The sequence below is a fragment of the Toxotes jaculatrix genome, chromosome 7, assembly GCF_017976425.1.
Source record: "Toxotes jaculatrix isolate fToxJac2 chromosome 7, fToxJac2.pri, whole genome shotgun sequence".
NCBI classification, from domain to species: domain Eukaryota; kingdom Metazoa; phylum Chordata; class Actinopteri; family Toxotidae; genus Toxotes; species Toxotes jaculatrix.
The window spans coordinates 10,931,297-10,948,321 of record NC_054400.1 but is presented as its reverse complement, the minus strand read 5'-3'; the positions used below and the strand labels follow the sequence as shown (position 1 = coordinate 10,948,321).

Here is a 17,025-nt window from a genome sequence, read left to right as displayed (position 1 = left end):
TCAGACCAGCCTCTGCACCAACAACCATGCCATGTTCAAAGTCACTTAAATCACTTTAAATCAGAGGTCTCAAACCTGTTCCACAAAGGGCCATGTGGCTGCAGGTTTTTGTTCCAACCAAGCAGCAGCACACCAGACTTGACTCATTTGATCAGCTGATCTCAGTCTTCAGACAGTTGATTGGTCAAACTGTGTGCTCTTGATTGGTTGGAACAAAAACCTGCAGCCACATGGCCTTTTGTGGAGCAGGTTTGAAACCTCTGCTTTAAATCATTCTGAAGCTCAGTTTGAACTTCAGCATATGGTCTTGACCACGTCTACACACCTACATGCATCCAGCTGCTGGCATGTGATTAGCTGATTAGATATTTGCATTAACGAGCAAAAACACAAAACAGGTGTTTAAGTGCAGTTGCATTTTAAATCTGGCTTCTTCTAAATTCTGCAGACTTAGTTTATTTGTAGTTCATTCACCTCCCCGTTAAGAGAGGTGCTCAACTTTCAGGTTTCTAATAATTCTCCACAAAATATATAAAAATGAAAAAAAGGCATTTTCAAAGTACATTAATCATTTATTTTCATATAAATACATATAAAATACAATATAAACAATTGTCACATTTCTTACAGTATTAACTATGGTATTATAAAAAAAGGAAAAGGGACAAGGAACAAAAAAGTTCAACCACATTTTTAGACATATCTGTGAATCTTAAATGTTTACATTAGCTTGAGCCTGAATTAAAAAAAAAAAAAAAAAGGAAAAAAAAAAAAGGTGGAACTCTCACATCAAGGTCGATCCTGTGTCCTCAGTCACCAAAGGAGCAGTGTTACATTCACTTTTCAGTATCATCATAACTATATTTATAACTACTCCACAGACCTCAGTCCAAAGGCACTGCTTGACTACAGCCATCTGAAAACCTTGTTAGCCACAGAGCTTCAACATACAAAGCAAAAATACTCAAGAAGGCAAGCAAGGCTGCTCATGTTTTCTGACTGGTTGGCTAAGTAGTGAATCCATGTAATTGTGCGTACTGCGGCCCAGTAATAGTGTTATTTTGCAATATGCTTCAGTAAAGAAGCAGTAAAACTGTAGCTAAATCTCTGCACCGGATCCTACAAGAACCACAGTGGTCCATCAGCCTTGCTCTGTCACACCATTGCTTCATAAGAGAATTATTAAGTCAGGAGAATAAATTGATGTCAGTGTTTAAAGATAGCACTTTTCACTGAATGTCTGTACCATCAGCAGCAGCTGTGACTAAAGCTAGAGAAGAGGGCATGCATGTGATCAAGCTTAGAACACCCTGTTCTGCATGCATGTATCCATTTAACAACCTGAACAACAGGACGTGTAAAGCCAAAACACCATTTTAAAAAATGCTGACTCTGTAAAGTCTTCATTTTAGACCTAGTGAAGTAAACAACCCTTAACTTTTCAGTGCACAACTTTAAAACTTAAACTGGACTTCCTAAAAGTCATCTGTGTCACATAAATTAAAAAAAAAAAAAAAAAAAAATCTGTGCAAAGCATGAGCTTTTTAGGAGGCCCAGTACAACCTTACAGCTGAGGGTCCTGCGGTCTTACCATAGGTGAAGCCCTATAGTCAGTGTAAATAGTAGGAGTCGACTTCTTGAATTTTTTTTTTTTTTTAAACGAGCAGAAAAGAGAGGGACATTTAGGTATTTCTATAGCAGAACTTGAGCTTTGCCTTCAGTGTAAATGAAGATAACAAAACCCTCCAGTTTACAGCTTAGGTCTTAAGTATACCTTTGGTGATAATTTACAGATTGTCTTTTGCAGTTGCAAGTAGAAAAGTATTATAAAAAAAAAAAAAAAAAAAAAAAGTCCATATAAATTGGAGTTGAATCTTAAGACTACCACAGTGGTTTTCTTACGTAAATGAGGTCAACCCTGAAACCCTCGATCAGCTCAGTCATGCGTCACTCATCTTTTTCGTGACTGGCGTTTCCATTCATAACTCCGTTGGTGTGGTGTGCCCACGTCTGAGCCTGCAGCACTTTAGGCAGCCTCTTGCCCTTGGTGTAGGCGTGGTACCAGAAGTTGAGGAAGAGGAACAGGAAAATCAGGCCGTACAGGCCGATGATGTAGATAAAGATGGGAAACTGGTAGGGGCAGTCCTTCATGAAGAAATACTGGGAGATGTGGCTAGTCACCATAACAAACTGGATCTGAGGAGCAACAGAGAAAGAACAGGTTGACTTCTATTGCAAAGATTTACCACAGGTCTTTCTAAAATACACTTCGAACATAGCTTAGGATTAAAAAAAAGAAATAAAAACAAAAAACAAAAACTGAGCAGTCATGCCATCAGACCACTTAACAACATACTAACTCAACATACCAGCTGAATGGTAGTGAGATATTTCTTCCACCACAGGTACTTCTGGTATTTGGGGCCCATAGCAGTCAGGCCATAGTACGTGTACATGATAACATGGACGACACAGTTGAGCAGGGCATGGAATGTCCCCAGACCACCTGAAATAGGGAGAGCATTAGGAATGAGATCAGAAAATGTCAAGAAATTAATTTAATGTCACAGAAAATCTCTTGGGAGGAAGAAAAAGTTCTACCTGGAGCAAAACGAACTCCAAACCACCAGGTGAAGGGCATGATGGAGTGATGGTAGACATGAAGAAATGTCACCTGGCTGTTCTTCTTCCTCAGGACAAAGAAGATCTGGAGGAAAAAAATAAAAGTATCCCTAAGTCATCAAAAAAGCACAAGGAAATTGCTAAACATAATCAATGTGATTTGAAAAATGATAGATTCATAGTGTAATGAAATGTGACAACTCATGTCTAGTGTAACACAGTGCATATGGAAATGTATTCATCTTGGCATCTGCCAAATATTTGCCACTTACTGTGTCCAACATCTCAATGAACTTTGAGAAGTAGTAAAGCCAGCATGTTGACGCCATCTAGAGGAGACAAGGAACATGTCAGTACTGATTTAAAAAAAAAAAAAAAAAAAAAAAGCTCATCTGATGTTACAGTGTGCTTGGTGCTAAATTCTGATTTAATTCAGTACAACACAATTCGTAAAAAGGAGTGCCTTACCCTCATGGCCTGTGGTGAGTCAGAGTAGTCAACCAGGTCACAGTGAAAAGAGTATCCTGTGCCCCATCCCGACATCACAAACTAAGAAAGAAACAGTGAAAATTGCAGTCAACATTATTTTAATGTATGTCTGTTTTTAAGTCTTACAACACAGTGAGAGACTAAGACATACAGTGAAGCTGGGTAATATTTCATCATTAAAATCAGTCATTCTAATGGTTACATGGCAACGTCGATGAAAAGAGGAATGTCTTGACAAGACGGACATAGGACAGAGTCAAAGTCTTGTTGAAGTTATGCAGTTCTTGTTCTCTGAAATGTCAATTGCGCACCACAACTCACCTCATAGCACATGTAGAGTGAGAGAGCAACCACGCTGAAGTTGTAGACAATGAGAACTCCTTTGAGGTCAAAAGCTTTGCGGTTCTCCATTATCCGAGGCCCCAGCGACGTGACGAAGTAAATGTACGCTGCAATGATGATCGTTTGGGGGAGAGGAGACGACATAAGCAGCCAGTTCCCCGTCCGCGAGTCTGCAACAGAAGCACATTGACAGGTTTGTGAGATCAACAGTTTTCAGATACAAAGAAAATCAAGGCAATGTAACATGTTAGAGCAGAAAACAAAAGTGACGATAGAGTAGAATTTCAAAGTTACAAAAACACTATATAAAGCCATCTTGAATGCTTAGTGTGTTTGAATGGTCAAAGACCCACCTGCATTTTGGATGAACTCATCATAAATGAGTGCGGCTGAAGACCTTATATTATCAAATTCCATTTTCGGACAAGAGCTTTGCAATTCACCTGAAAGTGCAAAAGCAAAGGCAGGTTAGGAAGTCTGTTTGGATCACATGAGATCACTGGCATTTGGATAAAAAGCCCAGCACAGAGTCAGCGAGCACATTTGTTTACTGAAATGTTCATAAATATTCAAAAACTGCTAAATACACAAGGTGGGAGAAACACTAGAATCAACTGACTTTGATTTTTGATTACTAGTTCCTCAACTTTCATTATGGGGGGGGAGAAAGGAAAAAAAAAAAAGGAACTATGTCTCTCCCTAGATAAAGTGTGCATAAGCTGTAAAAGGAGGGGGAGTGTAACCAAAGCTATTTACTGAAACAAGCAGCAAACACTCATTTCCTCTACAAGCAACCAGTTATCAAATTTCAGAATGGAATTTTAACACCCGATAAGATCTGAACCTTGTTCAATCCAGTGTAGTTATAGGCAGAACACGAATGTTTAGAGTTACGTTTAAAACAGCACTGTAGAATAGCTCAATAGCACCGTGCTGTATGAGACAAATAAGGAAAAAAAAAAGATCCACTCAGCCATTCTTTACTGCCTCTCTAAGCATCTGAGGGGGACAAAGCCAAGAGTGTACAGAGAGTACAATGAGTATCTGTGTGTATCTCTGTTATCTGAGAAACAACAGTGTTGACTAGAATTCATTCAAGAAAAGGGAATGCCTGCTCAACTTAAAAAAAAAAACAAACAAACAAACAAAAAAAAAAAATTCACTCACGTCCACAATATGGTTTTAAGGACTCCTGTGTTGTGACAAAACCATGTCACCCTGCCTCTTGGCTAGGCATCTTTCACTATTACACAAACATGCATACTTAAAACTAGGCCCTTTCTTGCTTACCAATAATTTACACTATGTAATGCTGCCATAATGAGATAGTCAATCAGAAGAATTATATTAAGTCTTCACTATTTTCTGATCTGACAGACTGACTGATTAATCAAAAAATAATAATCAAAAGATTAAATCGATAATGAAAATAATTGATAGTTGCAGCCCCAATCATGACTCTAATGGTTCATGAGTCAAATCAAGCCATTCAATAAAGTATCACATATCTTTAAGATGTTTTGGACATGGGGTACTTCATGGCAGAGTTAAAGGGTCCGTGTTGGTTTCAGTGATGGGTAAAAGTTCAATGACTGGCCTGACTGGTTTATGAGACGTGCCTGCAGCATGGGAAATATGCCACAGGGAACTTCTCTTATCAAATCGCTTTGACAAACCAGATGTCAAACAAAATCTTGGCACTCAAGTACATCTGATTGTTTCTGTTTCTTGAAAACTCGTGCCATTTGTGTGGAGCACTGAGCAAATGCAAATGAATTAAGGACACATCACCCCATGTCTGCTAGGTGTACATGGGACATAACCCTACATGACAGGTTTTCAAGGTGTGTCTACCTGAATGCAACAGGAACTTGAACAAGGAGTAAATCACTAGATGAACTGTGAAAAGGCATGGCTGTCTGGTCTCTCTACACTAATGAGGACATGGCAAGTCTTGACACGCCAATTAACGTTATAGTCAGGGATCCTGATGCAAAAGCTGCTACTCCCATGGCACACCTCCTCCTTTGGTGTACTTTTTAAAGTCTGCAATGTCACCTCCCAAAGATTAAAACCCACGTTGGGATGAAATGTGGTTTGTACAGGCTTTCAACCTGGTCACATTCAAAGCCATTTAATAGTTGATGCAGACTTACTGAGGTGGAACTCCCCGTCCAGACAAAGTGGCAGATTTCTTATAGCTGAGAAATTTTAAGAACCCCCCATTTGCTGAAATTAACACTGAGGAAGAAATAATTGTTTGACCATTTTCCATTCCAGTATCACCGTAAACCTCAACAAGCGGCTGAGCTGATGAGGAACAGGTGGTGCAGCTGGTGAAAAACAGGTCACAAAGCTACCATCCATCGCACAATGACAGGAAACGTTTCAGTGACCATGGGCACGCTTTTGCGTCGACGCACCGGTGTTCTCACTCTCATCCGCGTTATCGCCTACAATTCTCTCATGTTTGTTTAATCCATGACTAAGATTCGTTAAACAGAAAAAAAAAAAAAGTTATATTACTAACCTTTAGTGCTGCTGCTGACACTCAATTAAAATCCTTTTAGTCCGTCGTATCCAAACTCCCTGCTCACCTGCTTTTTACACAGGTGTGTCTTCCGCCCTGCTCAATCGCTGACAGAGCGCGAGCGCCTGGATCTTTATGATACACCGAGGAGGCGTGGTCAGCCACGCCCCTCCATCGATAATTGGTCGATCTGCAGAGATTCTTGAGTGATGCCTCATCGAAAACTATGTGACGATTTTGAAACAATACAGTATCCTCTTCAGACGTAATCAATGATTGGTTTCTAGCTTTACAGTTAATGCTGTTATTTTCCATAACCTCCCTAAAACCACAGTTAGGATCACAAGTCAGGTGATGTAAGTAAGGTAGCCTTCCCAGCGAATTTATTATAAGACAGCAGACAAACGATTAAAAAAAAAAAAAACCTGTACAATTCAAGACACTTCAGGTAGTGTGGGGAAAACAGAATTGAGGTACGAGGACAGAGACTGGAACAGAATCCTGGATATAAATAAAGTTTTCATATACAAAATAACTGAATTGAAAGAAGAAAGAAAGAATGATGATGATGATGTTATCAAAAGGATAACAATGGTGATCACTTTTTTGGGGGGGGGTGGCGGCGGTCAGAATGAAACCTCATGTAAGTTTCAAGTGTTTACAAGGCAACAAAGCCAATATGTAAAACTGTGAGAGGGGTGGGGACAGAGAAAGAGCTTTCAGTATCATACTACTGTCAACTACATTCAGCAAGGGCTGACAGCAGAACTTATAAACAAATGCAAATTTTCCCAAGAATGACAACAACATTGTGTTTTTGAATGCCTGGTTACTCCCATGGGAGGGTTGTGCAGTGTCTTCTCAACTAAGCTGCAGAAACACATAAACTAAAAGAATGGCACCACACCTGTTTAAAAAGCTCTCTCTATGGCCCCTATAATGTCCCTTTAACCAAAATCTTCCATACCCATTACAGAATGTATAAACCTGATATAGTGTCAGCATCATAACAAGTGGGTTACAGTATATACTTTGCATAAACAATGGCGGTTATCCCCCACGAGTATAACCAAGGACCATGCTGACTTTACATTCAAATAAAAAACTTAAAACAACAATAAAAATGGTACATGAAATATACAAAAACAAAAATTATGTATAACATTTTGCATACTAATAAAGTTGGACAATTATTTACACAAATCATTTTAATTTTAAGGCCTTCTCCTTTGTTGGCAATGATGAAACAGGACAAATTTCCCTAAACCTGTAATTAACTTCACAGGTGTCCCTGGACCTGCCATTTTTTGACAAGTGAATTGTGAAGGATGTGTGCTCATTTGCATTCTCAGTCAACAGTATGTCCACTTTTACCACACATACAAAACGCCAGCATTAATCTTCATCACTGCTCCATGTGTCCTGAAAGGCAGGGTTTACTGAAGACTGGCCAGCAGCACCCTGTAACGAATCAAGACTCAATTCAGCTCAATATTAAGAGCTGTCTGTATTAACACATCCATTACAAAAACATAACATACACACACAAATCATAACCTTAAATGGGCATACACTGTAGGAAAAATCTACCAGGTAACCACATTTGAAGTTGCCTGACAACAGTGTGTACATGACTGATAACAACTTTTGCCAGGTAATGTGATTAAAAAAAACTAGCTAAACTGGAAAAAGACAGGTGAGTAATTTCATTCAATGAGCTACAACTACTAGAATGTAGAAATGGCATGAGCTGAGTAGATAGGACAGAGTGTCCCTGTGTGTGTATGGGGTTCACAGTGGGTAACACTGAGGTGTCATAATTGAAATTCCTTTGATGGTGCACTGCCTATCTATGATCTAAATTCTGCCACCAAGACAAAATAACAAAATGAAAGCAATGATAAATTGTTGTCATGTGTTATTTAGCTAAATTCATACTGTGAGTCTTGGAATACAAAATACAGACATAAAACAGACTTGAAACAGAATTAAATCTGTTCTAACTAGTGTTACCTGATTCCAAGTATTATCCCTTTTTGTTTCCTGTTGTTTTAGTTTGTACCTTATTTGCACTGTTTGAGTCTTCTTCCACATCTGAGGCACGAAGGACAGGAACCCACGCCAGGATGTTACAGTCTTTACCTCCGCTATACAGCTCCTACACATAAACAAGAACAAGGACACCTCAGTTCTGACACTTGGGTCCACACACTGTTACAGGAAATGAAAAAGATCTGCTGTTGCAGCATAACCTTCACCTTAAAGCATTTCGAAACCATGACATCAGCACCAGGGGAAAATCAGCGTTAACAAGCAGTTAACAAGAGTAAAATAATTAATAGGCTCGAGACTGTCCACGCAGTGCAAGCGAACTCATGGGAGACACTGTCAGTGCCACCGAACTGATTGGTCATCAAACCATACAAGATGCTTAAAAAAGAAGTACAGCACATTTTCAGGACTAGCTATCCGTTCCTGTAACTCTACAGAGGGACAAGCTGCCAAACTGCATTCTTATCTCCTTTACACATACAAAACCTGTGTGTGACACTGGAAGCTGAAATTGCCCAATAGTGAGGACATGGGTAGGACATCTGTCTACATTTGTGGCGATTATGTATAATTAAAGTTACATAATAATTAAAGTGTTTCAACTATAAAATATTACCCTATTAATTACAAATAAAGGACACTTGAATATAAGTACATAACTGAACAAGCATATTTTAATAGCTTCATATTGTCAGTTTTTCTTTGTGTGCAGAAAGAATAATATAATAACCCTGCCAGAGATTTACAGATATATTGGAAAACTACTGATTTCAGAAAACAGCTTGAATGGGAATAATTGGTAAATATAGGTTTTAGTCAGATATTACTATTTATGTTAATATTTGGACAATTATAGAATTGGCATGTTTATGTACCAACTATAAAATTAGCAACAGAATAAAACTAATATGGTCTCTCTTGACAAAAAAAATAGTTATTATCTTATAAAAATATCTGTATATTGATATTGGAATAATCACATATGGGCAGGAAAATAGTCCCAAGCTGCCTTAAAAAACAGATAATGGCTGTGGTACTTTTTGTGGAAAGTGTATTTCACAGGTAATTGTGAAACTAAAGTAACACCTATATCTGACTCTGAGAATTTTGTGCAGTTAAATCTTCACCATGTGTTTTCTGAAAATGACACAGAGTCACAGTCAACTAACTTGTGTCTCACACTGGGGACACCTGTATTTGCATTTATAGTAGCTCAGTATAGCTCAGGAAATGTTGACTTTACCATGTTATCTGCCTACAAGGAAGTGGCTCATTTGAGACTGCCATGGTGATTGTAAATTTCCAATGGCTCCTACTGCATTGACAACAGCAGAGCAGTTGAAGAGATCAAATAAAAAGACGCTGGACAGAGGGAAACTGACCTGAATTCTCTAAGCATACAGGAGACAAACTAGACCTGACTGGCAGAACAAACAGAAGTAGACAGGTGGAAATACAAACAAAGGCAGCACTGTAGATAGATGGGTATAATGGCCAGATGCAGGGAATAGCCACCACCTTGGCCTTCATCTCACCTGGTAGTCTGGGTGAAACTCGCAGCAGTCCACATTGTTGTAATGACCCCTGAGCATAGTGACCAGCTCTCCAGTGTGGAGGGCATACACAGCGACGGAGCTGCCGCATGGCACAAACACAAACTCTGGGCTGCAGCCACGTGACACCGTGAACTGTAGCCTTTTACGACTCTCATTGCAGACCTTCCCGTAATTCACCTGAGGGACAAAAAGTGAGGGGATGCAAGGTTCAGATAATGTCTGTATACCATTGAAGACTTTTTAATGCCATGACAGCAACAATAGACCCACTATGCAAATCTTAATTAAGGTTTCAGGTTTAACTTTTTTACCAGAAGAACAGCACAGTAAGAAACCAAGGCAAGGTTTCTAAAACTGAACTGAGGACATGAAACACTATTTTTCAATTAATTCAAAGGTATTTAAAGGGTTAAATATAGATATGTTCATGTCAGACACTGTAAGACTTTACTAGGACTTGGAGAGACCCTGAAATCAAGTAAAACAAGGAAATAAATTACTAGAACTACTAGGATTAATTCATGTCTGTGAAACAGGTTTGAATTGTCTAATACATTCCTCTCACATATGCCTAATGTGCACCAGAAATTCCCACCACATCTACTATAAACCAGATCTGACTTTTGCCTGGGAGAGAAGGTCATCTACCCTCACTAGGTGTCTTGTGCCTGTAGATGGAAAAAATGCCCACCAAGGCAACTGCAGCACAAAGCAGCCGAGCAGGAAATTAGAATACGAGACCATGTGAGAGCCCAGGGCAGTAGCATAGCCTCCCCAGGCTTTAAGGTAAGGGTATGTTTCTGTGGTGTGGGTTTGTGAATGGGGTTACATCTTTTGTAAGGACCCAAGGCTATAAAGTAAAATTTCACATTCATAGTATTTGCCTCTCTCTGCTCTGATTTCCTGTTGTCTTTTTTCTATTATCACGATGTGGACTAATAATAATAATAATAATAGTCAAATAGTTAGATCCTGTGAAAGCTGTGATGTAAACAAGGCTCTCCAATTAGATTAACAATGGATGATCGTTGATTAGCACTTGGTGACTGTTAACAAACCTTAAATCCTGTTTCACTTGCTTACATACTGATACCACAGCTTTATCATTCCTGACAGGGTAATACTTAGGGGGAAAAAATGAATTCATTTAGTTACTCCACCTGGCTGACTGGTTCTATCAAATCCACCATTTTTTTTTACCTGATAGTGTCAGGTAGTGTTTATTCAGGCATGCTATGAAGCCACACACATACACCTTACCAGTGTGTTCTCCCCAGTGGCACTATTCCATAGTCTCATACGATCATCAGTCCCAGTTGTGAGGAGGTAGAGGCCATCACCAGTGAAGCACAAGCCATTCGCTCTGCCATTATGGGCCGTGTTTACTGGTTAAGACAGGTAAGACATAGTAACAATGCATTTGTCATCCATTTGCACCTACATCATGCTAAAGGTTCTAAGGTGCATACTTTTTCTCCCTAATCACATCTCATACCTATCCATCATTCACGTACTCTTAGTGCGTTTGTTGTTAAAAACCTCTTGTCTCCTATTATTACACCGCATAGCTGAGATAAACTGGTTTAATTTCAAACTGGTTTCCTCTCAGCGTGGGCCCCCTTAGCTTGAACACAAACAGGACCTTAGGCAGGAACAACAGATACTGTGTGTGCAGAATGCTGACCTCTCCTCCAGAGAAAGAAACTCGGTTCTGTTATTAGACATCACAGCTGAGAAGAGCTTCTTCAGTTCATACTTTAAGACATTTTTGTGGCTGTATGCACTTCAGCGTCTATACAGTATGTCTGTGCAGCTCCACTGTAAGACAACAGCAAGCAGTAGATTGATATGGTTGAGGAAGGGGAAAATGTACAATAGGGTGATGCAACACCTCAGCATGCAAGCTAAACCCAAAATTATTACCCTGCCAATTACACCCCAGGGGTCTGTCTGACATTAATTTCTGCCCTGATGTTCTTCAGTGTCTGGTTGCATGTTTTCTGCTTGTCTAAATAAAGGCTGATACGTCTTCACAAAATCCTGAACACACAGGATAAATGAGGAGAAGATGGTGGAAAAGAAAGGAAAAGGGAAGAAGTAACAATACCTGCCTCAGAGGAGGCCTTCGACTTGTCCCCATTGTGCTGGTCCAGAGTGAAGAGACTACCAGAAGCCCGACGCACATCCCATACTTTCACCTTGCTGTCTGCACTTAGAAGGAAAAATTCAGGGACTTGCTTGTATTACTCTGTCATCACTGATTGATGAAGATATGGTCCTATAAAGTACTCAAAGTAAGACATTCTCGATTATCCCACTAACAGGTGCAATCCAGGGATTTATAAGTACAATACATGCACAGACAGATGATCTTACATACACCAGTGTGTGTAAACCTCTGCTTGCTTTTAAAGGTCAGTTTTCTGTCGGGAATTAACATGCTGCTCTATAATAGAATATCACACACTTTTCTGTGCGCCTCTCTGTGCCAGTTGTTTTCAAAATCACTTACAGTCCACAGGGACAGCGGCACACCAGTCCCAATGGGTTAATTAGCAGGTCTAATGTAGCATAAAACAGGTGGGGACTGTATCTACCATATGCTATACTGACAGGGCTACTGGAGTGCCATAGTACATATCTGCTAGCGATGTGGTGCCATTATCCTAGACTCGGGGTTGCAATATGGCCAGATGGCTGGGAACTGAGATGACAAAAACTGCTGGGACACAACATGGTAGGGACTGTCCTGTACTTGGCACTATTCTTTGATGTGGCTCTGAGTGCAAACTAGGTGATGATTTCAGAGGCTGAAATGCTACAGAAAGACCAGCAGTTAAGAGCACTTACCTGGCAGTGGCTAAGATGTGCTCATATCTGGGCGACCAACGCACAGACAAGACCTCTGCTCTGTGACCTAGAAGGAGAAATAAGATAGTGTTAATAAATTAGTTATGTGTGTCTGCAACTATATATACGTGTGTGTGTGTGTGTGGAGAAAAACTGCACCAAAAGTAAATGTGGTCTAGTCCACTAACCCTGAAGAACGTGACTCCGCGAACCAGACTTCAGGTCACACAGCTGGATTTTAGGGTTTTTGGTGCCAACTGAAAACGCAGAGACAAAGAGACAATTGAGGGAGGACACTGGAAAGACTGCTACTATTTCTTTATTTAAAACACTGAAAAAGTTAGTCGTTTACAAGAACAATTTAAAAATTGAAATTCCATTCAATCAGACAGTTTCAAAATTACATTCCTACTTATCAATATTGTCAAATTTCGCAGATTGTGATAAATGTGTGAGTACAATCTGCTACAATATGTATAGGGAAGCAGTACTTCAGAAAGGTAAAAACTGGTGTCCCAGGTTCTCATAGATAAGGTCTGGTAAATATTAAAACTCACTGATACTAACTCACTGATACTAAGTAACAAACATGAGCTAACACACCCATGTATACATGGGAGGAGGGCAAGGTATTTGGTAAAAAAAATAACAGGACAAAGAAGACGACTTGATTGTTCTAAATGGCCTAAATTATGCAGAATTAATGAGCCACTGTTGCTTTTGAGGAACAACTCCCCTTAAAAGTGTCTTCCAAGATAAAACAGAGGACAACAAGCATGTTTGCACAGCAGCATTTATAACTCCTCTGAGAGGCAAGGAAACATTGAGGAAAAAAACTAAACAAAAAAGTACATAGACACTGATTGTCTCTGGCTTAGAAACAGGCGTGCCAAAGCGATGGAATATGTATGTAAGAGGGTGCACCTGTGTGCACATCTATGTGCACAGACTCGGCAGGCGTGAGTAACCTGTTGGTCCTGCTTGGTGACGTAATGAGGTAGCACCTAGATTCCTACGTTGTTTCTCCACTAATACCTGTCTCTGAAGCTGAGGCCATATGTTACTAGGTTTTAAGTCTCTTCTGTCCCATCAAGGTCCATGTCACTTTATAACCTGGAGCAAAAACTGGGACGCCAGGTAGGGGCAGCGTCTGTGGTGCGCTGTGGGGAAGCACGTAGTACATTGCTTGAAGAAACAAACTGATGACAGAAAGGGTAACTAATGATATTTTTGTCCTTAGTTCAATACTTTTTAGCACACAGTGACAGAAATGCCAGCAGGTACTCCAGCTGGTTTGTTCTGCGTCACTGATATCAGCAAAAACTGTAGGTGCATTTACACACACGCACCTGCAATGAGACTGTGCTTCCTGGCGATGGGGGACAGGTGGTGGCTGTAGACATTGCCCTCAAACTCAAAGACTTCAGCAGGCTGAAGAATCACAAAGTAAAAGAAACAGAGGGAGACAGACAGACAGGGTCAGTAAGCTGTGGTAGAAATTCAGTAATCTACATGATATGTAGATTACTGATATGATATGTATATTTGTGTTTGTACGCTGGATGAAGATCTTAATTCTATGATAAAATGTACAACCATGACCTTAAGTAAAGTCATGACCCTAAAGTTTAACTGTGGCACAAATTCTCCACTGTTGAGGGACGGAGTTCTCAGAATGAATTAGATAAAAATAAAGGCAAGTAGAGTGGGAGGGCACAGGAGTTCAGAGCTCAGAAGGAAGCTCACCCAAGCAGCAGTGGTGGTTACAATGCAAATTCTTCAGCAAATATAAAAAGCCTCTCTGTGCCCCATCTGTCAGTGTGTGCCAGCACCGACGTGGACTCAGCCAATGGGCACACACACACAGAGGAGGCTCTGTTTGCATAAAAATACCACACATTCACATACACTACTTGTACACCAATGCACAGCACAAACTCATGTGCAAATACACAGCCACAATAAATAATTTAATAGGTATGAGTGTGTGTGTCTTTGTAGGACGGAGCGACAGAAACGCAGAGTAAAACAAATGAAAGGTCGGTGGGTTCTTTTCTGTCCCTTGCCTGACCTTTTGAGGTAACCGTGATGCCAGTGAAACTCTAGCACAGCTCAGAGCCTGCCATATGGGACTATGTGGCACAGAAAGGTAGAAAGCATGAAGCAGAAAATAAGAAAGAGGATCAGACATAGTGAAAAGAGCAAAAGAGATAAAGCGTGACAAAGCTATAAGAAAACCTAATAAACTAAAAAATAATAAAATTAATACGCACAGAGTTAAATGCCTGTTCGGATCATCTGTATAGTTTAATGAAATAAAAACCTAGCTGTGTAGCTGTGCAATAAATCATATCTTTGTGAAGTTTATATCACAGCACTGAATATTTGTTGACACTGTGTCAGAGAAATGTTGATTTTGCTCTGTGGGAAATGGGTTTATATTGGAGTGTATTATATTTCAAAGTACTTTGAATTGTATTCATTCCAGCTTAACATATTATATGTGGGAGAACTAATTGTACAAATGTACCTCATAGGAACTCAGGGTATATTACAATTAATATGGAATAAACTCTTTATGTAGGTGACGTGCCTTACCTTCAGTGTCTCAGTGTCCCAGACCTTCATGGTCTTATCGAAGGAACTGGAGACGAACATGCCTGTGTCATAAGGATACCACTGAACTGTCTCTACACTGAATTTGTGGACATACCGGCTAGACCTAAAAAAAACAAAACAAAAAAAAAAGTCATGAACTGTCACTAGAGCAATATACCAGTATCCTCACTGAAACAGATTCTCACAAAAACTCTATTGTTTCACCGTGCTATATTCAAAATGCAAAACTAGTATATCTTAAGAGCACATTAAAGTGTTGTGAAATGTTAATGAACAAATTAATGTGCTCTGTCTGGACTGTAAGGCTACATTCACACTGCAAATCCTTGCTGGTGCATGTTTTCTTAATACATTTTTCGTGGAGCAACTAAAATCTGATGACTGTTTAGAATGAGGTCACATTTAATATGCATTGGATCTAAGAACACGTATTACCGTGGACAAAATCAGACTTAATAGGATACTTTCTGTTCACACCATAATTAAAAACAGACATGTGTCACTAATAGGAAGAAGGAAGAAAAATCTGATTCAGGGCACTTTTCTTATATATAGCTTGTAATATATATACCATACTGTTGTGACAAAGCTGAGAATAACATGGTACTGTGAGATCTTAATAGAATGCTACCCTCTAGTGGACAAAATGAAGAAATGGAGTGACATTCACCTGCCTACTGTGCAGACTGCCTTGCAGGTGTACTGTGATTTCCCACTGTAGTTCTCCAGGTCATAGACAACGATCACTCCATCTGCACCTCCAGACAACATGCTAAACAACAGAAAAGGTGAACTTCACATGCAGCATTACTTGGTCCTAGAGAGCTTTTTATACTTATTCCTCTGTAGTCTCAGGTATATTGATTATCCCATGTGACTGGAATACTGTTTCTGGAAAACAATTTAGCAGTTGAGTTTTTCAAATATAATTCCCCATACTTTGAGAGCCACAATGCCAATTCACCACTGAACTGAATCTGACAATGACATTGGACAGCTGTATCGACAGATACTATTACAGGTAACTGAGAAAATATATTTTTGTGATTTTGGTGAGCTGGCCCATAAAGAAACCTATTGTACTGTTTCTATTGTATTTAACGAATATAATGTACCCAGACAAAAGCTGGATATCAAACCTCAGTGGTGGAGAGAGCAACTTATAAAAACCCGTAGATTTAAAGCAACTGTTTGCTTGCATTTTTCAGCGTCACGTTCAGTGACGGTGATAGTAATTTATAGAATCGTAGTAAATCAGGACTTACTATCTGCCCTCTATTGCGTCAATGTCAATGGTGTTGATGCCATTTCCATGGATTCGGTCTACATCTCTGTCAGGATTCAGCTGCAGACCGAGGACCCTTTGAAGATACAGAAAGAGGACGAGAGCTGCATCACTGGACATCTTAACCAACTCACACAGATTTTCAATATTAAATAATATTAGATGTCTGTGCTTGTGGGGAAACGGGAACGTAGAAACCGAAAAAGGTGACAGGACATTTGGTTTGCTATCACAGAAGTCAATTTTGTTAAATTAGCAAATATTTAACAAAATTAATATATGTGCACGACTAAGACATGACTCTCTCACCTTCTCGTTGACTCTGCACGTCGCAGTCGCAGAGGGTCATCCAGTCCAGCCTGCCTTGCTGTCAGAAACCCTAACATTGCTTCAATCTGAAGAGAAACTGATTTTAATTTTAGAGCTGGACTAGTTTTTAATCTGTGCTACCGCCGGCTAACCTAGCTCACGGTCGAGCATGTTACCTCTAAAGTTATTTTCAGTCCAACTAGACATTATATTGTAACCAAAACTCCGTAACAGATAAATACGCAATTTAAAACTTATTATGATACTATTTTTTGTTATTTACTGTATATTTTACATTAACTTCGACTAGCTTTGAAGCAGCTACATAACAACAGACAGCCATATTGGAAACCTAACATCATTCAATGACA

General features: G+C 39.6%; 2 protein-coding genes across 2 annotated transcripts; both read right to left on the bottom strand.

Moving 5' to 3' along the window:
* Positions 1-1,616: 1,616 nt before the first annotated feature.
* Positions 1,617-6,093, bottom strand: elovl7a (ELOVL fatty acid elongase 7a). The gene is made up of 8 exons (XM_041042706.1): positions 5,984-6,093; positions 3,807-3,896; positions 3,433-3,623; positions 3,091-3,171; positions 2,895-2,951; positions 2,602-2,707; positions 2,370-2,506; positions 1,617-2,196 (listed from the first exon to the last, which is right to left on the bottom strand). The coding sequence occupies exons 2-8, from the start codon at positions 3,868-3,870 to the stop codon at positions 1,948-1,950; spliced, it is 885 nt and encodes a 294-aa protein (XP_040898640.1). The 5' UTR covers positions 3,871-3,896; positions 5,984-6,093; the 3' UTR covers positions 1,617-1,947.
* A 251-nt stretch (positions 6,094-6,344) lies between these two features.
* ercc8 (excision repair cross-complementation group 8) lies at positions 6,345-16,994 on the bottom strand. Its single transcript, XM_041043319.1, has 12 exons — positions 16,655-16,994; positions 16,326-16,421; positions 15,731-15,832; positions 15,040-15,163; positions 13,791-13,872; positions 12,630-12,698; positions 12,442-12,508; positions 11,699-11,802; positions 10,852-10,976; positions 9,571-9,768; positions 8,046-8,141; positions 6,345-7,444 (listed from the first exon to the last, which is right to left on the bottom strand). Exons 1-12 carry the CDS (start codon positions 16,729-16,731, stop codon positions 7,379-7,381), a joined length of 1,206 nt encoding a protein of 401 aa, XP_040899253.1. The 5' UTR covers positions 16,732-16,994; the 3' UTR covers positions 6,345-7,378.
* Positions 16,995-17,025: the final 31 nt, after the last annotated feature.